This window comes from Trichosporon asahii (genome assembly GCF_000293215.1).
Source record: "Trichosporon asahii var. asahii CBS 2479 unplaced genomic scaffold scaffold00075, whole genome shotgun sequence".
In the NCBI taxonomy this organism is placed as follows: Eukaryota; Fungi; Basidiomycota; class Tremellomycetes; order Trichosporonales; family Trichosporonaceae; genus Trichosporon; species Trichosporon asahii.
The window spans coordinates 2,406,609-2,428,886 of NW_014040850.1; the positions used below are offsets into that span (position 1 = coordinate 2,406,609).

Genomic DNA, 22,278 nt, shown 5'->3' on the forward strand with positions numbered 1-22,278 from the left:
GAGCACGCTCTCGTTCTGCATCACACTGCTGCCATTATGCTTCCAGCCTCAGCTCGTCTAAACCAGTCCCCAAGCTGTCAGCTAGTCAGCTCTGCTCATGCACGCCCAGACATGTCTAAAAGTTGCATAAGAAATTACAAAGCGGCCTCCACCTCCTTCAGATGCGGGAGCGAGCATCCTCCGACATCAAACTTCTTCGTGCTCCTGTACTTGCGCTTCTCGTTGCATCCCTTGGCGGCGCACTTGGCGGCCTCGTCCTTATCCTTCTTCTCGCCAGCCTCTCGCGGGGGCCGCTCGGGGAAATCGAGCCACTTCTCGTTCCCCTCCATGACGCTGACGGCCATTGTGACGTTCTCGCCGTCGAGGCGCGAGACCCAGCGGATGCCGTTGGGGATGTCGAGCACGGAACGCTGTTTCGTTGGCGACGAGGCGCCGCTCTCGCCATCGGGGAGAGGCGTGTGGTCCAGCTTTGAACGCGAGCGGCCTGTCTGCGCACGCAGTAGACGGTTGATTGTTTGGTCCTGGGTGTCAGCTACCGTTATGAACTGGGCAGCTGGCCTGTCCTCTCGTCATTGTACCCTCGCGCATCCCATCTTGGCATGAATACTTCCAGACAGGCAAGACGTGATGGTGTGCAATATCATGAGGAGAAAGCAACTTACCTGCTCGTCCTGCAGCCTCTGCTCGTTCTGCCTCTTCCTCCTACGCGCCATCTCCTCGCGCTTCTGCAGCCGCTCAGCCTCGGTCAGAATCGGCTTGACCTTGACCTGTCCGTCGGGGAGGGACATGAGACCTTCATCGATGAGACCCTCGTCCTCGCCCATCTCCTTCTCGCGCTTCGCGCGCTGTCGTGCCGTCATCTTGGACGGGGAAGTGGCGCGGCTCTCGTCCTCCCGGAACTCGTCATCGGAGTCGGCATCTGCGTTGTCAGCTGACGGTCACCACGTTTCAGCTCGTAGTGCGCCCCGCTGGAAGCTCAGATTGGCGCCGGGCAAAACGTACCCTCTCGCGTGCGCTTGGCCGCCTTCTTGGCCGCCTGCCGCTTGGCTGGCCGCTTGTTGTCGACCCTCAGCTTGATCTTGACGGGCTGCGGCGTGTCCTCGTCATCGTCGTCGATCTCGTCCTCCTCCTCCTCGGGCTCATCGAGCTCCTCCTCCTCCTCCTCGGCTTCGGCGTCTTCCTCGGCGTCGTCGTTATCGTCGCCGTCGTCATCGTCGCCTTCGCCGTCATCGTCTGCCTCCTCGACGTCTGGGGTTAGCTTGGGTCTGAGAGCCCTGCCAGCTACGCGATGGGCCGGAGCCGACACAGACATATGGGCCAGTGCCGTGCGCCTGGTCATCGCCATCGTTGCACAGTTCAACGGCCCGAGGTAGACTCACCATCATCAAGCTCCATCTCCTCTTCCGGGGACTCAGAGTCGCTCTCGATGACGCGCTTCGCGCGCCTGGCGGCCGAAGACACCGCTGCGGGCATGGTTGCTGCTGGTGTTGATTGAGGTAAGCACGAAGCAACGCGTTCGTCACTATGTATTCTGAGTTGGCTGGCTTGAGCCCAATCTGGCCGATCTGGTCGGTTGAGGTTGCTTCCGTGCCCTGCAAGCCTTGAGTGCCGCCGCCGGATGAGCCGCGTGAGTGTGTGCGTGTGAGTGTACGGAGCCGCCGCCACTGGCCGCCCAGTGTACCAGTGTTTTTTTCGTGGTCCACCACCCTACAGTGGACGGTCGGCCGTACTGCGTCATATTGTCGCTCCGGGCTTTCCTTTCATTACTTCTTGCTTCCACAAAACTACACCCATTCTTTTCCTCCCCACGACCACACCACCAAAGGAAAACTCTAGCCCATCATGGACATGTCCCAGTTCAACGCCGCCGAGCAGGCCACCCTCGCCAAGGCCATTGAGGCCAAGCAGGTGAGTGCTCCGGATTCTCTGATCGCCGATGGGGTTCTACCGCCGCTGCTTTGCTTCAAGTCTTCCGCCTCCCGCTATTGGCATTGTATTCTGCTGCTTTGAGCATCAGTTTGCATACTGCTCCTCTGCTTGTGCCGAAGGAGTGCTGCCGGTAGCGAAGAGGAGGAAAGCGAGAAGCACAGTAATTTAACGACATGATCCTCGGAGCCGCGGCACCCGATCAGCTTACAATGTCCCCGGAAGAAGCTGACTCTCCCAGATGCAGGACTTCATGAAGCTCTACTCGGGCATCGTCGAGAGGTGTTTCCTCGCCTGCGCCCAGGACTTCACCACGAAGGCGCTGACCTCCAACGAGGTGAGTGGAGCAGTCGAAAGCTGTCGGGGAAGGAGTCAGGAGGCAGAGATGGAGAGTTATGACTCGTCGATCGTCGGGATCTCCTAGCGTGCGCTGTCTGCCTCTCCGTTCCTCTGTGTCGTGGCGTTTCCGCATGATGACTGGAGGGTCGCCTGCGTGTCTGTCGTACTGTCATGATAGGCGCTCTGGAGGCTGCTGCCGGTCGGGAGTCGTTGGAGTTCAACGGAGCGCACATGACATGACAGGACTGTAGACGAGAGGACGAGAGCAGATGAACGGCCTTGCTCCAGCTGATTCGCCGTCCAGATCGTAGCTGACAAACCCAGACCACCTGCGTCAACAACTGCGCCGACAAGTTCCTGAAGCACTCTGAGCGCGTCGGAGCCCGCTTCGCCGAGCACAACGAGCAGCAGATGAACAAGATGTAATAGGACCCGCGACCCGTGATCTTATGTATGGCTTAGCACTCTTCTCTTATCTCTGGCGAGCCTCCATTCTGACGGACGTACTAACTGTGTGCATGGTACTGTATGGCTTCGGAGATCGGTCTGGCATGAAGGGTGAGTAGTGGAACACTCGTCAGTGAGAGCATTGCAGAAGCGGGCACGACACAAACAACAGTCATATGCAAAATGCTATATGTACGCATTGATGATCTACGAAACTATCGTGCGCGGCATGCGCGGGGGGCTTGGAAACATATGCCTATGCTATATCAAATACTCCTCTCTGCGCCTTTAGTGTCGGCCACCAGCGGCGCGCCTGTTCTTCCAGCCGAGGTATCCCTCGCCGACGTCGTCGCCCGCCGCCCTCCGGCTGGGGCGTAAGCGGCGCCCACCGTGGCCCTCGTCCTCATTGCCATCGAGACCCGCCGCGGCGCGGCGTTTCTGCACGCCCTGCGTGATCTCGGGCCACCACTGGTTCAGGAAGCGCAAAAGGTGGTGGTCCCTGTATCCCCTCGGGTTGAGCCAGTTCTTGAACCCCTCCAGCTGCTCGAGCGTGTCGTACATTGCCCACTCGCCGGGCGCGAGCACATTGTCGCCCTCCTCCTTTGCTCGGCGCTGCGAGAGCTGCTCCTCTGTCAGCTCGGCGGCGGCGCGGTGGTGCTCGACGTCGAACTCCTCGGCACCCTGCAGGTAGAGACGGCCAGTGCCGTAGGTCACCTTGCCGCTCGAGTCGTAGAGACCAGCAGAGCCGATGCCGTCCAGCCACCACACGCGGTTGCCGTACCGGTCCACACCGATCGGCTTCACACGCAGCACCTGGTTGTTCCGCCGGAACTCGTAGTCGAGCTGTCGCTGTCGGTTCTCGAGGTCCTCTTCGGCATCGGCCAGCCGCTTCTTCTCCTGAGACATGTGCTTGCTCTCGGCTCGCTTCAGTTTGGCCTCGGCGCGTTCTCGAAGGAGTGCGGCTTGGCGCTCTGCCTCCTCTGCCTCGCGCTCCAGCGCCTTCTCCTTCATTGCCCGTCGGCGCGAGGCAGCGGTGCGGACGCGGTCAGCCTCGGAGGCGGGCGAGTTGGCACGCGACGTGTCGTCCATCATCGAGCCCTCGAGCTCGTCCCGTTCCGTGTTCGTCGCGGTGCCGTTCGCGTGTCCATTAGGTGATGGCGCAACCGAGCTTGGCACCTCGTCCTTGACGTCCTCGCCGTCCTCACCCTTCTCCTTCTTAGGTTCAAGGGCGTCCTGTTCGGCGTGGCTGCTGTCAGTTGCAAAACGGTATGCCATAACTCACTTCTTTCGCAGGTCTCTCCGGACGTCGACGAGATCCTTTCGCACCTCCGTGACAGCATTCGTAGACTCCTCGAAGAAATCGCGGATATTGGCCGTCTGCGTCACGAGGTCGATCAGGAAGCTGATAATGTTGAGCTTTGCCTTGTGGTCCAGCGATGTGTACCGCCGCTCAGGTTTTGAAGGGATCAGGCCATGTGATGAGGACGTGCTGGGTCCCGTAGACCATGTGGGTCGTGTCGGAGCCGGCTTGTCCTCGAACGTCAGGTGAAGGATGTAGTTGAGGTAGTCTTTTAAGGTGTCGAGATCAGCCCGCTCCCAGAGGCAGCCGACAAGGGCACTCTCCCAACCTTTACGACCGTCCTTGTACGAAAGTTGCCGTTTCGTCCAAGACTCGCCAAGAGGCTCCACAACAGGTCGTAACGTGTCGACGTTTGCGCCCTTTGTCCCCGTCCAGTAGTCCATGTCGTTATCATAGTCTAAGCCCCAGTGAACGATCGGCTTGACGGGCTCATGACCCTCTTCCAGGTCCTTCATGAGGGCGTTCAGCAGAGCTGCGTGAACCTCCACCAGGATCGGCGCAGGGGCAGTATACTCGTCAGTGTGGAGCAGAGACTGCTCATAGTCGTCCAACGTGAACGGCGACAATCCCAGAGGCTTGCCCATGACGTTGAGGAAGCTCCAGGTAAAGAGGAACTTGTCGAAGTCGTCGCCGAAGGGCAGCGAGCGTTCCGGTTTCGGTCGCACCTCGATACGGCCAGCCGTTGCGTCTCGGTCCTGAGAAAACTCGAGAAGAAGGTCTGCTGTTAGTCGAGCCTCTCAAGCGCGCAACTCACCCTCGCAAGGATACTTCAAGCCACGCTTCTTCTTCTTCTCCTCTTCCTCCTTCTCCTCCTCCTTGACCTCGGCCTTCTCTTCCTTCTCCTTCTCGCGCTCAGCCTTGGTCTTGCGCTTCTTCTTTTCGGGCTTGGAGTCCTCTTCACCCTCGCTATGGGTGATGCCCAGTCTGGCGTCGCGCTCGCGCTTCTTCCTCGTCTTCTCGCTGGACCGAATCTTATCAATCTTCTCTCGAATCTCGTCAGACATCTCTGTCGGCAGACCGTAGCGCAGAGCGACAGGCTTCTTCACGATCCATGGCGAGAAGACGGCGGCATCACGGCTGACACAGTCACGAATGAAGCGCTTGAGCATTGCGCGCGAGAAGTTGATACGGTCGCGGCTGAAGTCAGCTTCACTCCGGAGTATTGAGCTCACCTGATCTTATCGGCCTGCACTTCCATAACACTGCCCTGGAACTCCTCGCCCTTGCCCTCCTCCGTGTCACTGGGCTGGGCTTCGTCATCCCCGCCCTCCTCAATGAGGCGGACTTGGTAGAAGTACTTCATGGGGTCATCGCGCTCAACGACCACTTCCGGCTCGAGGTCGAGGTCGGTGGCATACGGGTGATAGGGTGAGCTCGCTCCTTCCGGGAGAACGAGGTCTTTCGGAGGGAATGTGCGCACAACTCGAGCCAAATACTTGTCTCCCTGGACATCGACAAAGACTTCTGTAGACATGTTAGCACTCCGCATACGTAGTGTGACATACTTTCGTCGTCGAAGAAGCGATTCACGAAGCGCTCGAAGATCTTGTCGGCAAGAGTTTCCAGCTTGCCTTCCACCTCTGTTGATGTCAGTTCTGTTCGGTACGATGGAGCTCAACTCACGGTACTGGACTGACTCCAAGACAGCCTTCTTCAGCTGCTTCGGGAATCGCGAGTGCAGCTGCCGGGCTTCCCGTTGCTCATTCTCTCGAGCTTCAAAGTATGACAGGCCGGACTTGCCGCTCACTAGGGCGTTGTCAGTATCGAACCATCCGTTAAGCTAAGCCCCACTCACCCTCGCACTGGAACAACGGTTGGTCGAGGAACGCTTGTCGCTGGGCGTACGACCTATACGTCAGCATCACCGAAGCTGGTCGCATGGCTTACTCGTAGTCCAGGAAGATTTCGCCCGTCTCAGGCAGGTAGAACACCTCCACGTTCTTCACGCGGTAGCTAGGGAGAGAGGTGGAACCGGGCGCCGCCGTGTCCTGAGTCGTCGACGCGCCGTTAACCACTCCATTCACCTTGTCCTTGTGAGACTTCTTGGCCGGCGCGGCGATAGTCGGATCGTTGAGAGCTGTCAGAAGCTTCTCCAGCTGCTCCTCCTCATCCTTCGAGTCCTTCGGCAGGTCGTCTGGCGGTGCTGATGGGGCCGATGCCCCGGGCGACGCGTCGCCGTTCGCATGTGTCGGTTTGTCGGTAACCGGCTGAACAATGCTGGACATGGACGGCAGCGGGTGCATAAGCACCGGCTTACGTTTGAGGAGCGGCATGGCCAACCGTTACCGTGGATCGCGCTTGCTGGATTGGAAGTGTCGGCGAAGCACGGTCGGGTTGAAGATTTGTGCGGTTGTGTCGGCTGTCAATAACAACAACAAACAACAACAGCGCTGGGTGGAAGAAGCTGCCACAACCACCCGCGCGTGTTGTTCAGATGTGCCACGCGTCTAACGCAACAGGGAGAGAGCGGCTCGAGTACAACGAGTCGGATGTGAGATGAACGTCTGGGTGAGGAATCAGGAATCCGAGGTCGAATGAGGAGGTCGGGCTGATGCACTGAGGAACGCGGTCAAGATTTGGTGGAGACAGCCACACCTTGGCGAAATATGAAGGTGGCAGGAAATGGGGCAAAGTCGAAGGGGATAGGGGGCAGGAAGGATGGACGGATGCCGGGCAATCGCGAGCAGGACAGGCAGACGGGGATGTTGAGGTGTTGAAAGATGACGGTGGATGGGTTTGTGTGGGAGGGACGGAGCGTTTGGTTGGATGCGCAGGGCCATATCAGGCCACCAGGAGCTGGAGAGCCATGGACCCAAGCAGGCGCGTCAAGGGGCGTGGCACATAAACAATCCTGCAACGGCTCTTTCGAGAGCGGAGATGGTCTTGGGATGCATGAGAACGACGGGGGAGCACGCCGAGAGGGTGCATGCAAGCGTAACAGCATGGTAAGCAATGCATAAAGGAGACCCGGAGTGCGGCGACGCGCGCAGGGGATCGGGTATCAACAGTGGGCAGGCTGGGGCTGAGGCCGGCACTGAGGGAAATAATGTACGGGCTATATGACGCGTGCTTGAGGGGCAACAAGGGCGGTGATTGCCACGTGTGTATCACCGAAACGCCGTTGGGTGAGCGGTCTCGCTGGGTGATGATGCTCGCTGTGGAGGCCGACCGAGTCCGGACCGTAGCTGGGCGGCGGGAGGCAGGCACAGCCAGGGAAGAAGCAGCAGCAGGGGGAGGAAGGCGACATCCGAGATGCTTGAGCCATGAGCCACTGGCTGGGAGCGGAGGCAATATCCTCTCACCCAGCCCAGCGTCCCCCCTCACGCGTGCGGTCCATGACATACCACTCGGTTCCCAACGACGACCGACACACGCTCCTCATCATCACATCCTCTCTGTACACCAGCGCACACAGCCATCCCCCCCTCTCTCTCCCACCCTTCCCCATCTCCATCCACCCCCCATACCACCTCCTCACCCTCCACCATCCCCCCTCCCCCGCCTCCCGTCTCCCTCGCTAACCTCCCTTTCGTCTAATCGAGCGGCGGCACTAGCGTTTGCGTGAGTACAAGTGTTGTTTTCCCTCCATCCCCTCCACCTGACCTTCTATCCTCTCGACGACTTCAATCATTCCTGCACTTTGGCATCTTCCACGCCCCGGCCGTCTCCATCAAACCGAACATCCTGCACGACCTCCCCGTGCTGTCCACATCCACCACCATCTCGCTCTCGACCATCCCGCCGCCTCATCAACAAATCCAACTTTTCGACCTTCCCCGTGTGACGCCATCGTCGTTCATCTACCTCACTTGGGACCTTACCACTGACAGAGATTATTGGTATCCGTCTGGAAAACACACTCAACCTTTCTAACGTTCTCAACCTACCTTCTCTGTGCCTTTGCACCACCAATGACCGATTCCTCCTCGGCCACAGCTAAGCGCCCCGCATCCCCTTCCCCCCTGTCCGATAACACGGCTAAGCGTGCGCGTGAGGCGTCCTCTGCATCCCCCACCAAGTCCGACACCAAGAAGGAGAAAATGGACGAGTCCTCAACGCGTGAGAGGTGCGTGCTACTGATGCTCGATGTGCGATCGACTGTACTGACGTTCTCAGCGGCAGCGGCAGCGAGCCTGGCCCCTCGACGGGCGCCACTATCTCGGCCCCTCCCACTTCCATCCCCGCCACCCCCGCCAAGCCTTCTGAGCCCCCTGCTCAGCAAATCTCCATGCGCGCGTTGATCGTGACGCAGGACGCGAGTGTTATCATCGGCCGCGCTGGTGCCCACGTCAACGAGATCAGAGAGAAGTCCGGAGCTCGAGTCACGATCTCCGAGTCCATCCCCGGCAATCCTGAGCGGATACTCAATGTATTCGGCGCGCTGGACGCCGTCAGCAAGGCATTCGGCTTGATCGTCCGTCGCATTAACGATGAGCCCTTTGACGTCGCCTCTGTTCCGGGCTCGAGGGCTGTCACCATCAAGTTTATTATTCCCAACTCGCGCATGGGTAGTGTGTGAGTAGGAGTGACACACACAGCGACGTGGAAGGCGATCACACAACTGACAACGCAGCATCGGCAGGGGAGGATCCAAGATCAAGGAGATCCAGGACGCTTCTGGTGCTCGTCTTAACGCCAGCGAGGTCATGCTTCCTGGCTCTACCGAGCGTATCCTCTCGGTCTCTGGTGTCGCCGACGCCATCCACATCGCTGTCTACTACATTGGAACCATCCTTCTCGAGTACCAGGAGCGCAACCCGGGTCCTCACTCTGGCATCGGCACCTACCGCCAGCAGCCCCAGGGCATGGCCGCTGCCCAGCCCTCGTTCACTGGAGTCGCCCCCGGTGCCGGCGGTGCATCTGCCCCTGGCAGTCAAACCCAGCAGATCTTCATCCCGAACTCGCTCGTTGGTGCTAGTGAGTGTGAGAAGTATGGCGCAACGCTGACCCCGCAGTTATTGGCAAGGCTGGTTCGAAGATTAACGAGATCCGTGCCCAGTCGCAGTGCCAGATTCGCGTCACTGAGCCTGGAACCGCGCCCGGTCCGGGGCAGCCCGTCAACCCTGACGAGCGTCTGGTCACTATCACCGGCCAGCCTGTCAACATCAACATCGCTGTTCAGATGCTGTACCACCGCCTCGAAGCGGAGAAGGCCAAGGCCGCCGGCATGGGAGGCGGCCAGCCCGCGTAATTGTGGAGGAGATCACGACACCATTCTGGTCACACAGGAAGTTGCTATAGTAATGCAGAGTATGTACTGACATGACCAACTGCTAGTGTAGCGACGGTCAATGTGAATGAGATTCCATGTGCAAAAAGGGCCAGGTGCGCTATCACGTGATGCATTATGTTATGACCTCATCAGTGTGTTGTTGTTTCGTGGGGAGAGGTTGGAAGTAGTGACAGTACATCTCCGGACGTAATGCAAACATGAGACACCACCTCTGTGTCTGTGACGTTGTCAAATGGGGATATCAGGAAACGGAATAAGGTAGCGTGGTGGCTTGGGCTCAACGGTACAGTCAACCATCGGCGTCAACAGGGCACGGTGATTTGTGTGAGCTCGTCAAGGAAGCTGTCTTCCTTTTCCTCTTCCTCCCCATCACTCTCACCTTACCCCGTCAGTCGACAATGAGCAAAGCGCCGCCATTACTACCATTTCACGCCGATGTGCTGACGGAGGTCTTCTTCTTCCTCGACCGCAAGTCAATGGCACGCTGCGCCCGCGTAAACTCGGCATTCTACACCCTCGCCGTGCCGCAGCTATACCGGTCAATAACGATCGATCTGGAGAGCGACACGGAGACGCTGGTGAACTACATGCGCGCGAATCGGGAGGAGATCATGGCCGGCACCGTCTCCATGGCCGACGCACCGTGGGTACTCGTGCCCACCTTGGTCGAGCTGGCCAAGCCCCGGCTGGGTATCGATCTCAAGTCCCTCGTGCGACATGTGGACCTGGACACGCACCAGATCTCAACCTGCGAGGGGACGGGCAACATCCTTCCTTCGCTCTCTGGACTCAAGTCGGTGCGTTTGACACTGCACCAGTCCTCGATCCTGCAAGACGTGCAATACTACTCCCTGCACCCCTGGGACTTTGCGGCGTGCTGCGTGCTCGAGGAGATCAGCATTCCAAAACTCGTCGTGCGCAATGTGCCCCTCCTCTATGCTCGGGCCTCGCAGAACCTTGCCCCCAAACGAGCGCTGAGGGATACGGAGGAGACGGTCTTCAGCCTGTTTCCCGATCAGGCCGTTGTGGGCACGAATATGAAGTTTGAGAGCGCTTCGTGTGGTCTCAGCGGAATACTACGCGCCATGCCGCCGAGCACGAAGCGGCTGACACTCATATTCTGGACGGACCCGACGAATGCGGAACACGGTCCCGGAAGCGTGTGGAAGCCGAGCCCCAGACCTCTGAAGGACGGAGAGGGGAGCGTGATCGAGACGTCCTGGGTCGGCCGGTTCTTTGCGCAACTGGGACGCTTCGCGAAGGTGTATCACACCACATTCACGATAGTCAATGTCGGAAATGTGGACCCGACCGCAATTCTGGAGGACGGAGACGAGGACCACAGCACCGAGCATGTGCAGGAGGTTGTGGAGGATTTTGTAAGGCGGAGCGTGGGAGAGGACAAGGTTGAGTTCAGGCAGATGAGAGGGTACATGCGCTCTAGGGAGGCGGAGGGCGTGTTCGACGACGAGGAGTTCAGGCTCTGGATGTAGTAGCATGCTCATTGGGGGACATTGGAGATGTGGGGAAGGCAGAACTGCCAAACTGACGAACTTTGGTCACCGACGTGATCAAAGGACCCCAACTGTTAGCGTAGCGGGGTGTTGTCACTCCGCTGTTTCGCAGGTCTGGTGTTAGTCTTTCATTAGCGCGGGGCCTTAGACCGAGTACTTCTCACACGGCGGCGTGAGGACTCCCCGGTCGCACTAGGAAGCCCGCTATCGGATCACATTGCACACGTTCCGCCTTAGCATCATATGACAAGATGACATGATCAAGAAACAAACCTACAAGACAACTAACCGTAATCGCACGTACACATGACCTAAACGTCCTAAACCTGAACTTGACAGCCTCCGCAAGCTCTGCACTAACCAGAATCCTTGGACTCCCCCACCTATGACTTGCGCTGCACGCCCTTGTCCCCGTAGCGCCAGTAGGCGAACCAAGTGACAAAGAACACGAACCCAGCAAAGCCCGAGCACAGCGCAAAGCCCATGATGTACTTTGGCGCCGTGTCCGAGGGCCAGAACCAAGACCCATAGACGCTTGCGAGGTTTCCCAGTCCATTGATGAGGGCGATGGAGACGCCGCGCTTCTCGCGCCCGTCAAACATGGTCACGGCCCAGGAGAGGCAGCACGGAACTGCTGTCCAGATGCCCGCCGCGCCGAAGCAGATGAAGGCGTACTTTGCGTGATCGTTGGGCACGGCGACGGTGATGATGAAGGACACGCACGCAAGCGCACACCCAAACATGGTGATCGGGCCCTTGTTGTGTGTCCGGTCGGCGATGAAGCCGCAAATGACACTCACGACGAGCGTGACCGTGTAGATCGGGACGGTCATGTACTGCGCCATCTTGCCCGTGTACCCGAGCGACTGCATGAGGGTCGGGTAGAAGTACTGGATCGTGCCGACCATATTGATGAGGTTGTAGATGATGACGAACACCCAGGTCTTGAGGTCCGAGATCGAGGCGAGGAACGCCTTCCAGTGGCCCATGTGCGGCTCCTCCTCGCCCTGCGACTCGGGCGCCTGCAGGCGCATCGTGGCGAGCTGGCGCTCGCGCGGCGTGAGCCACTTGGTCGTCGCGGGGTAGTCGGGGAGGACGAACACGGCCACAACGGCAACAAAGACAGTCATGAGCCCCTCGATCAGGAACAGCCAGCGCCATCCCGCAATCCCCGAGCGGCCGTTCAGGCTGCTAATGATGCCGCCGGCGAGCAAACCGCCAAAGGCGCCAGAGAGCAGGGCGGCGGTGTAAAACAGCGCAATGCGCTTCGACAGCTCGCGCGGCTTGTACCAGCAGCTAAGCAGGAGCATGACTCCAGGGAAGAAACCGGCCTCGATCAGGCCAAGAATGAAGCGGAACGCAACCATGCCGCCAAAGTTGTGAATGCCAACGGGGGCGATCGAGAGTCCTCCCCACGTAAACATGAGCGCGGGGAGGAAGAGCGACGGCCGTGAGCGCGCGAGGATCATGTTGGAAGGCACCTCAAAGAGTAGGTATCCGATGAAGAAGATGAGCAGCACAACAGAGTACTTTGTGCTGTCGAGCTGCAGGTCCTGCTCCATTCCGCCAACTTTCGCGTTTCCAATGTTTGAGCGGTCGAGCTGTGGAGGTCAGCGATGCGCCACAATGCTTTTGAGTGTCACGTGCAAACAAGCCGTGAAACGCCTCCCAACGCCACCCCCGCCCTGCCAAGCTCTCCCCACCCAAGCCTCCATGACGACAAAAGAGGACTGGACGTGCATGCCAGCACGACGTGCGTCACTGCCAGTGCTGCATTGCAAAGTCGTAGGCAGTACTTCGGCAGAGCGGCATGGAGTACTCTCGGAGCGATACTCGCGTCGCTCGCTCGGACAAGTCGGACGCGCGGACTCAGATTTTTGCGAAGGGCCGTGCCAAGATTCCATGTGACCGAGCTTCCTCATTCACAAAGCTTAAATGGCAGACGACTGCGACCAGCTTCTGGCTCGCCGCTATGGCCAGTCGGGTCTCGAGCCTGGCATATGGGAAGCTCGTGCCCGCCCGCCCGCCCGCCCGTGATCACTCGTGCTCGCCGTGTTGGTCGGAAGGAAATGACACTCACGTAGTTCAGAATGTACATGACCCAGAGCATGGGGATGAGGCGGATATCGATCTTGCGCACGAGTTTGCGCTCCTCCTCCGTGTCGGGGACGTAGACAAAGTCCTGTACCTCTGCTGAGTCAATTTGCGTGAGGTCTCCCTTCGTGTCCGATGCTGAGGTGTGGTCGTCCAGCCCTCCCGGTGCTGGAGCGGCATACGCCGGGAGTTTCTCTGCTGTCGGTTGCGCCATTGTGTTCGAGCTCTCAGTCCAGGTGTGCTGTCGGCCTGAAGCTGGAGCTGGTGTCCCGAGTGTCCCGGTGTCGGGAATGGGAGCTGAGTTGCGGGCAGCAAAACTTGATGGAGAACGAGTGATGTGGAAATGGTGACCGATCTTATATCCCCCGGCCGCTCGTTAGGTCGTTCTGCCCGGTGTGTCGGCCTGCCCGCTTGCCTTGGCTGGAGTCAGGGGACAGTCTTCTGAACGCGGCACGTCAGGGGAGGTCATGAATGCGGTTTTGCGGGGTAGACAACAGAGCTCCAGCGCTCCAGGTCCGCACCGGGAGAACGGGGGGTGCATTGCGCGAGTTGCCGACGATTATCGCTCTTTCTTGGTCGCAGGCGTTCTTCTGGTTGGCTGCCGATGCGAGCCGCACAGTCTTATTCGCCGGGCCGTTAGCTGCCGCTCTGGCTTGGGCGCTTTAGCGCCAGCTGAGAAACTCTGGTCCGGAGGCTTGGAAGGGGCCGCTTATGTGCGATTACCCTTGAGCCTCACGTCTGGATTCTCGTCAATAGTGGGCATTAACAGGGCCCTGAGCAAGCCCTGTGGCCCCAGATTGGTGACTTCTGCAGGCGTCCACGCTCGAGCGCCTGCCCCTTTCCTCACCGTTACACATCCTGCAGCACCTGAATGCCCGCTATGCATTGTGCTGGCAGATCCGCAGAGCCCCACACTTGTTTCCTGATTGTTGAATCGCAAGATTAGGCGCTCTGCTGAACGCTGCTGCATCGGTCGGACCCAGGTACTGCGCACAGTCTCCCCTCCCTGGCCCATGGTTTACGCTTCCATCATTTACTGCAGCCCAAACTCCGCCCACCCGCGACATCGGGCTTGTTCTGTGCCTTCTGTGCCTGTGGTGAGATCTGAGGGTTGTTTTCCAGCTCCCGAAAACGTTCGTCGGCCGTGCGAGCTCCCTTGCATCCGAGCCTCTGCGTGACGTCGTTTCTATTGTCAGCTGCCCGACGAATGAATTCGTACGGGACTCAGCGCAGCCTGCAGAGACTCCCGTGTTCTGTTTGGCTGGCGGTGACTTGCATCGGTGACCACTGCCACTCGGCCCCGCATTGATTAGCCAAGACATCGAGATTGCCGATCCGTCCCTGGCCTGGAAACCCTTACGACTTCAGTCTCTTGTACCAAGCACTCCGAATACTCGAATGACCTGCTTTCTGAGACTGCCAAGAACTCATCTTCCTTCGCGTACCTTCCTCTACCTCATCGTACCGCTTCAAAGCGTTACTTACCGGCCCATCTGTCTGTCTCACCATGGTCTCGGCGTCGTTGTTCCCCCACACCGGAATCGCAGGCTCCGCCGAGCCAAGCTCTGCAGAACGGTAAATTCTCCGAGGTATCGCCAGAAACGTACGGGGTTGCCATCCGCCTGAATTCCGCCAGAAATGGACTTCACCAGGCACAAAGGGATCACCAGACGTGCACGTTAGGAGGTCAGCTGGCAGCGGCGAGGTCGTGGCGGTGCGGACGAGGAATGCTCCACTGGCTTGCATGTTGCACGGTCCGCCCCAAAGGTGCAGAAGACCAACCCCGTACCAAAGAAGGTTAAAGGAGACATGAGTGCACGTCAGGTGGTATTCTAATCATAGCCGACTGTGCTCTCGCCCGATGGCATCGACTCTTGTGACCGAAAGTGAGGCTGGCAAAGCGCTCCATCTCGGTCAGTAATCATCCGCGCGCGGATGTCGGTCAGCCTGTTCTCTCGTTCGTGGTGGGGTATATCCCGCAGGGGAACAGGAGGAACAAGAGATCTGCGCCCGCATCGAATTACGCCAGCATGACGCCAATCCCGGGACGGCTGGCAATGCCAGTGGGCAAGTCTGGACTTCGGCATTGGAAAGTACGGCACAACACTGCGGATAAGTCGGTTCCTAGGGACCACCGGCCAAGCTGGAGCTCGTCATCAGAATGCTGCTCGTCACTTGCCCACATGCTGGACATGCCATATAACCAAGACCTCTTGGCTGCTTCTATCAACAACGGGCTTGGCAGATGAGAGCGATACCATGCGTTCCCACGACATGCCGTCGCGAGCCGGACGATGCCGGTGGACTGCCGGTATGCCGGACGATGCCAAGAGCTCGGAAGAGGTGGGGAGGCGAACGATGATCTGCGGCATGCGGTTCTTGACACCCCGGCGGCAAAGCGTGGTCTGTGACGGCCGCGACAAGAGCCCGCAGAGGACCGTTCGGGCTTCGTTCTCACGAATTTAGAGGATGGAAGGAAAGATGTCTCTGAAGAAAGCGTTATGCCAAGGAGTGGAGCAAGGCAGCAAGGGGATGAGGTTTCGCCAAGGGCGCACCGGCGGTGGAGGCGGAGTTAACCCGTTGATACTCTCCTGTACGATGAACTGTGACAGCGCTGTCCTGAGCGTCTCTCAAGTCATCTATCACCATGATGGTAAGTGGCTTAGCATTCTTCACTATCGTGCTGACGCCTCGGACATTCGCGATCCATGTCCAGCCCATGCCGAATTTCTTTGACTTCCGCCGTTGACCTGCTCGCAGCCAGTGGCACTGTGACGGTGCTTTTCATACAATGAGTCGCAAGGTGGTGAGCTTTCAGACACTTCCAGGCAAATCTGATCTCCAGAATGCGAACAGAGTCCTTCCGCTGATCTCAACTGACGAGACTTTTCAACCGGCGATGCGCTCGTGAGCTCAAACTGAATGCGTTGCCCGCACTCACCTAACTGCTGAAACAGCTCGACCCAGTCTCTGCAAGTGCCTGCTTCTGGGTTTCTCCGAGGAGTATCTCTCGTTCTGAATCCAGCCCTCAGAAGAGAAGGGCAAAAGCAAAAACGAAGCCTCGTATGGGGCTCGAACCCATGACTGTGTGATCAATCGGCTCTGAGCGTAAGAGTCACACTATCTACCGACTGATATAACGAGGCGATGCTCGAAAGCTGTTGACAGCGGCGCAGCGGCGTCGGCCTTGCGCGCGCGACCTTTCGGAACTCTGCGCTTTGGAGATTACGCTCGCTGTGAGTAAAACAGTATGCATTATAGTCAACTAATAAACCTGCTCCGAGTCCCTGGGATACCTCCCCTTCCCTGCCTTTGCGAGATTGTCCGGCCAATCAAGTGAAGTACCTGAAACCGGGCGTAAGGTCGTGAAGGTCGGTCGGCTGCACCTCCTGTCTCGTCTTGAGGGTGTCGACAGGCTCCTCATCGGCACGGGCGGCCTCCTCCCTGTCACGCTTCCTGTTCTGAGAGGCGTAGTAGAAGCTGAGATAAGCGGCGGTGAGAGCCGAGACACCGTTGAAAGCCAGGTTGAGCGCGAAGCCCTTGTGCCACTTCGGGCCCTCAGTCTTGGGGAAGATGAAGCTGGCGAGGATGGAGAAGCACTGTCCGCACGAGTTCATGAAGCCGAGGCGGATGGCGGCGGCCGTTTGGCTTCCGGCCGTGTTCGCGGCCCACGAGAGCATGAGCGGAATGTTGGAGAAGGCGCCCGAGACGACAAGGAAGGTTGCGAAGTAGCGCGCACCGTTGTTGCCCGGAACAGCGATGAGGATCGTGAAGCCGACGAGGGAGGCGAGCATCAGGATGATGACGAAGATGCCGCGCTGCCTGGTGCGGTCCGAGAGGTAGCTCGCGCCAACAGTGACGACGAAGGCGCACGCGTATGGCGGAACAGTCATGAGCTGCGCCGAGGAGTCGGTGTAGCCGAACGACTTGAGGATCGTCGGCAAGAAACCGGACACGGAACCGAGACTGAGGTTGAGGCCGAGGTAGACGAGACCGTTCAGGTACGTGGTGCGAGTAGAGAAGACGCGGCGGAAGGCGCTCTTGAGCGCGGGGACGTCGACGCCGTGGGCGTTGCTGACGCCGGAGTCACGGAGACGGCGCTTGACGAGGGCGCGCTCCTCGGGCTTCAGGAGCCACGACTTGGCCGGAGTGCTGGGCAGGAAAACGATGATGACGATCGCGAGCAGGATGGTCGGCAGGCCCTCGATGAGGAACAGAATGCGCCAGGTGTCGACATGCGAGTGGATGAAGGAGACACCGTATGCGATCAGACCGCCGAAGCAGCCCGCGAGCGAACCAGCGCCGACGTACAGCGAGATACGGGTTGCGATCTCCTCGCGACGGTACCACAGCGCGTAGTACAGCGACACGGCGGCACCGAAGCCAGCCTCACCGATACCAATGAAGAGGCGGCACACGACCATGCCCGCAAAGTTTGTGGCGCCTGCCTGCGCGGTCGAGGCGATTCCCCAAATCATGGCACCGGTGGCAAGTGCAAAGTTTGGCGGAACAACGTTGCTGAACAGCGTTCCTGGCACGTTGAAAACAATGTAAGTAATGTAGAACGACATGAGAACGATGCTAAACTTGTGGTCGGCGTTGTCGCCTAGGATGTCGAGCAGGCCTTGCAGCTTGGCATTTCCTGTGTTTCCGCGGTCCAGGTAGGCGGAGAGGTAAAGGATCGCGGTGAGGGGGAGGATGAGGGACTGGAGTCAGCCGCTGTAAGGGGAAAGTACTCACGTCGAGTTTGCGGATCAGCTTTCGCTCAGCGACGGGGTCGATGTCGGAGTCATCGATGTGGCCCTCGTCGAGCTCGACATCTTTTCTGTCGAGATCGGCGCTCATGGTGCTGCTGGAGTTTAGTGCAATTCCAGAAATTTAGTGCGTGGGGACCCGGCATTATTGCTTTAAGTACGCTCTGCATGGTCATGCGGGGCAGAGAGCTGCGACCGGCTATTCTTAGCAAGAGCCAAGCAGATGCCGTGGTTGCGGGCTGCAGGTAGTGGCTTTGGTGGGCATGGGTCTCATGACTCGTGTGAGCTGGGAGGCGGGAAGTGGAGGCACGCCTCCCGGGTGGCCCCACATGCACTTTTCGAGTAGAAGAAGAAGATGAAGGGGGTTTGCCGCTGCGGACGGAAATAGGCTAACGATCAGAGGCCAAGAAGGGAGGACGAGAGAGACGGACGAGGAACGCAGCGAAATCGGTCCGACCCTCCACCACATGGGGCCGGCTGAGTCCGGCAAGCCACGGTCCAAGGTGGGCATCCTACTGGTCGCTCGGTAATCGTCGACGTTCTACTCCGCCGAGACCATGCAGGTCGACTCGGCCGTAACCGAAAGCAGAATCAGCTGAGCCAGCAGGTCTTGGCATAGGCAGGTGTGAGTGGCATGTGCTGCCCCGTGCACAGCAGCTGGTATGGACAGGACAACAAGCTGCCGGTCTGATCACATCGGCCCGCGACACCAGTGACGATGTGTTGGGGAGGGCGGCAGCTGCACCGATGGTAGCGTGCACGGCCAGAGCTCCGTGGGCGATGCGACTTGGAGGTGGCTGAGCGAGGGCAGAGACGACTGCAGATGTGGAGCTGCATGCCGCAGCACGGTGTACCTGTATGACACCCGCTCTTTCTGATGTAAGAATAGGTGAAGAAAACCCAATCGAGATATCGCGATGATATCAAGTGATGAACTGACTGCGGCCTCGTCGAACAGCCGATGCATTTCGGTGCATGTGATCTGGTCGGTGTGCCGTGTGAGATAGTCGGGGCAGAGGTGGCACAAGCGTTGCAGTCGATGACCACGAAGAGCAGCGGTGACTGTCTCCAAAGATGGAGTGCACAGCAGAAATCACCCTCTGAAAGATACATAAGAGTCAAAGGCCTTATTGGTAGGTAAGTCTCAATGCCAACTGCTCTTCATAACAACCCAACATACACAGTGAGTGCCGTGTGGCTAGCATATCTTACATTAAGATAGCAAAGCCATGTTCGGATCGTTCACCCTCGCGACCTTCGTCAGCTTCAGCCTCCTGGCCGGACTGTCTCTCGCGTCCCCTGCCCCTCAGCCCGTGGGCGATGCCATTGCCACTCCAGTCCCCGAGGGTACTCAGAAGACCTGCATGATGACGAGCAAGCCGGGGCAAGACTGCAATATCGAAACGTGCCGTCAGGGGGGAGAGGGTGGGTACTGCTATGTCGACTCCGCTGGTCGCTGCAGAATCCAGCATAACGACATCATCGAGTGTAAGATCAAGTGCCGCTGCATTGCCGCTTATTCGAGACGAGACACCACATGTAGCAAGCTGAAACGGCCATACAAAGGTCATGAATGAAGTGAGGCTGAGGTATACCATAACAGTTCACTTGGCCATTGCACCGAGCGGTAGTCCAAGATATAACCACCGACACGGCGTCACCAATCAGCTCTCTACTTCATCCGATCGTCCAGCATGGGGCCGGTACAGCCTTTCTAGATCCGAGCTCACATGCCTCTTGCTGCGGGCTGCGGACGGAAGCTGTCACAAGGTGGAGCAACGCGGTGTTCCTAACGGCACACCGTCGCACACAAGAGTCAGATGAAGCGAGAGAGTTCTGAGCAGTATTGAATCAACGTTCAGATGATGCTGCCACCGCCACACGTGAAGCCGTGCCCCCGTGGCAGGTGACTCCCTCCCGTGCTCTTCGCGGATAGCCTGAACGTCACTGATGATTCGAGCCATCCGCCATTCGTGGCATGACCGCGATTTAAACGCAAATGACGGCGAACGACGACGCCGAGAATGCAGGCGGTCGGTGTTCCGATGGCCGCACGGGCGACGCCACGTCCATGTGACTATGGTAGGTGGAGTCGTGGGCAGCGCTGAGACTGGGAGGATCTCATCTAGTCGTCGGCGTTGTGGAGCTCATGGCGCAGCATAGGCGGCTTACTTAAGTGGTTATTCTCGTCAGACTTTCCTCAAGCGCCAGCACTGCTTCATCAGTGAGTGAGTCTGCCAACGCCCGCTGATGCCTGCAGACACGAAATGGTTCCTTCTTCCGCCATCACTGTCACCTTCGCCCTCTCCCTCCTAGCGACTCAGGTCCTCGCAGTTCCCGCTCCTGAGCCCGCGCCTTTCGATCCGGGTCCCGTGGGCGTCTGCGTTATGACCGGCACAGGTTGCAACGACCAAGCTTGCCAGAAAGAAGGCGGTTACTGCCACAAGATCATCCCCGGCCGCTGTTCCGTCGCCGGCCAGACTGGCGGCTCTTGCCAGGCCTGCGTGTGTCGCTGGAGCGGGTGATCGGTACCATAGCAACTTCGAAGTCTGGCATGCAACTCCTGCGGCGCCATCCTCTGTCCCACGTGCAAGTACAGGAGTCCCGGAAACGGCTATAGTTCTTCCGTTGCGACCAGTACTCTGCTCCGCCGGTCGTACCGTTTCCAACAGCACGGTAACCCTCTCATCGTCCTGCGCGCAGCTCACCTATCAGCAGGCGGTATGTTGTCCCGGCCCATTTGCGCTCGAATGGCTGGCGGAATGCCGAGTTTGAGCAGCGGAACGTCGTCGCGTCAAGATGTCCGCGGGAGCTCCATCGCAGGTCACAATGCCACGTGCCTGTTCAGCCATATCGAGGACTGGGGGTTCCTACGGTCAGTAGGCCCGTTAGTATCGCGTCTTATGGGCGGGAGTCGCCGAGTGTCGTCGCATGGGCTGGAAGGGCGGGGACATAAAGCTCGTATATAAGCATGAAGTTAAGGGTAAGCCTGTTCCGGATGGTTCTGGGTGAGATAAGCAGGCCTGCGACGCGTGACTTTGGAGTGCGTAGTGGTGCGGAAGCTCGAATCCGCACGCAAAGCGTAACATTGAAGCCGGCGCGCGGCGCAGTCGCACCACCGGGAGGGCTGTATGCACTTAAGCCGGAGCCGGATAATGCTGGCGGACGCTAGCAGCGCAGTCCGGTGTTCCCGTTGTTTGGATCTTGGAACCTTTTCAAGTGCTGGTGTCGATGGAAGCGCGTTATGATCCCAAAATACGACCTGCAAGGTTGGGATGTGTTATGAGCGTTTCACGTGTAGATCGCAGGCAGAGATCCCATCTGCGGACACGCCATTCCAAAGTGTTAACGCGTCAACGTGAGCAAGGATTGGATGGCTTCCAGAAAAGCGTCGTACGCACCCAAGCTGGGAATTCGTCGATGGCTCGCGGTTCTTACGGCACGCGGTGAATGGCTGACGGGCATAAGCTGGGTAACCGTCGCTGCGTACTGGGCCTGCAGTACCGAAGCCCTTTGCACCGAATGCAGGACGAGGAGGACGGCGCGACGCGGGACGCGCCAAAGTTGCGGCCATGGGTGGCCGCTGTTCTGGAAACCAATTCAAGGTGGATCGACGTCTTTCGAAAGGGAGGCCGCCGTTAAGTCGGTCCGACGGACCGCCAAGCCGCGGCCTGCGGGCGTGTACTATCCTCGGCTCGTACAGGCTCCACGGTGGAGCTTGCATTCAAAGGGAGGAGCTGGTGCGCAAAGCAGGCATGCATATTGCGGGCACGTTTTAGAACGGAGGAGCGGAAACGGGATCGACGGCGTGTTCCTGCTCCTGCTGGCGCTGCCATTGGAGGGAGCGCCAAAGGACGGGTCTATTCACACCCCACCGAGGCCCGAGGATGAAGGGGCCGCAGCGACTGGAGAGAATACAGAGGGAAGCTTTGGGCTCTCACCGGATACGGTTTGTGGTTTCATGACTGCAAGAAGGCGAGCTGGAACGAGGCGAGGCTTTGCAGAGGTTGAGAGGACATGCTCCCGTTGACATGCTTTAACAAAGCGTCTGTCTCCCCGCTGCCCTTGCTGGTTGCTGCCGCGTACTTAGGAGTGACTACCAGAGCGTTTTGTTGGTAGTCTTTTGTCCTGCAAGCAACTGCGGTTGGTTGTATTTGTAGTGCGCCAAGACATTCAGCGTGCAGGGCACTGGTGCGCCTCGCTGACGCCAGCAACAGACAATGGTCCTATTCAAGTTGCTGAGGCAATCGGCCGAAATAAGAGAATGCAGAAGTTGCTAGCGACTGCGCAAACATCGATATCCTCGTGCGTGCCGCCTGATACCTGAACGGCTGAGACTGGTGACTCTAGGCGTGCTCGGACGTTGCCCCGACCCCCCACGGCGTATCAACGAAGACCGATGAATGCACAGGAACAGAGGCAGGAGTTGCCAGGGTCCCACCTATCTGATTGCCGGTCAGCCTCAGCCGCTTGAGATCCTCAGATCTCCCGCCTGTGTACCTACTTTGGCTCCTCACATGAAACCTAATCCTAATAGACTCAGCGTTCAAGGTCGTCTCGGCCAGGTGCCCAACAATGCCTTCTGGTTGGCCCCTTGACGACAGACGGCGA

At 58.7% G+C, this 22,278-nt stretch overlaps 6 protein-coding genes and 1 non-coding gene across 7 annotated transcripts; 2 read left to right on the forward strand and 5 right to left on the reverse strand.

Moving 5' to 3' along the window:
• Nucleotides 1-134: 134 nt before the first annotated feature.
• Nucleotides 135-1,473, reverse strand: A1Q1_06515 (uncharacterized protein; the record flags this gene model as incomplete). The annotated part of the gene is made up of 4 exons (XM_014321629.1): nt 135-521; nt 663-931; nt 1,003-1,047; nt 1,380-1,473. The coding sequence occupies 4 exons, from the start codon at nt 1,471-1,473 to the stop codon at nt 135-137; spliced, it is 795 nt and encodes a 264-aa protein (XP_014177104.1).
• Nucleotides 1,474-2,167: 694 nt separating this feature from the next.
• On the forward strand, nt 2,168-2,576 carry A1Q1_06516 (chaperone; the record flags this gene model as incomplete). The annotated part of the gene is made up of 2 exons (XM_014321630.1): nt 2,168-2,263; nt 2,517-2,576. 2 exons carry the CDS (start codon nt 2,168-2,170, stop codon nt 2,574-2,576), a joined length of 156 nt encoding a protein of 51 aa, XP_014177105.1.
• A 424-nt stretch (nt 2,577-3,000) lies between these two features.
• Nucleotides 3,001-6,345, reverse strand: A1Q1_06517 (uncharacterized protein; the record flags this gene model as incomplete). Its single annotated transcript, XM_014321631.1, has 8 exons — nt 3,001-3,945; nt 4,039-4,760; nt 4,827-5,149; nt 5,245-5,536; nt 5,578-5,652; nt 5,696-5,818; nt 5,876-5,907; nt 5,960-6,345. 8 exons carry the CDS (start codon nt 6,343-6,345, stop codon nt 3,001-3,003), a joined length of 2,898 nt encoding a protein of 965 aa, XP_014177106.1.
• Nucleotides 6,346-7,983: 1,638 nt separating this feature from the next.
• On the forward strand, nt 7,984-10,798 carry A1Q1_06518 (telomere length regulating RNA binding protein, Pbp2p; the record flags this gene model as incomplete). Its single annotated transcript, XM_014321632.1, has 6 exons — nt 7,984-8,138; nt 8,189-8,587; nt 8,646-8,989; nt 9,028-9,259; nt 9,350-9,397; nt 9,595-10,798. The coding sequence occupies 6 exons, from the start codon at nt 7,984-7,986 to the stop codon at nt 10,796-10,798; spliced, it is 2,382 nt and encodes a 793-aa protein (XP_014177107.1).
• A 404-nt stretch (nt 10,799-11,202) lies between these two features.
• Nucleotides 11,203-13,127, reverse strand: A1Q1_06519 (uncharacterized protein; the record flags this gene model as incomplete). The annotated part of the gene is made up of 2 exons (XM_014321633.1): nt 11,203-12,420; nt 12,900-13,127. 2 exons carry the CDS (start codon nt 13,125-13,127, stop codon nt 11,203-11,205), a joined length of 1,446 nt encoding a protein of 481 aa, XP_014177108.1.
• A 2,843-nt stretch (nt 13,128-15,970) lies between these two features.
• A1Q1_t446 lies at nt 15,971-16,059 on the reverse strand. Its single transcript has one exon. It is a non-coding gene; the product is annotated as a tRNA-Lys (tRNA).
• A 186-nt stretch (nt 16,060-16,245) lies between these two features.
• On the reverse strand, nt 16,246-17,758 carry A1Q1_06520 (uncharacterized protein; the record flags this gene model as incomplete). The annotated part of the gene is made up of 2 exons (XM_014321634.1): nt 16,246-17,544; nt 17,654-17,758. The coding sequence occupies 2 exons, from the start codon at nt 17,756-17,758 to the stop codon at nt 16,246-16,248; spliced, it is 1,404 nt and encodes a 467-aa protein (XP_014177109.1).
• Between the last annotated feature and the right edge of the window lie 4,520 nt (nt 17,759-22,278).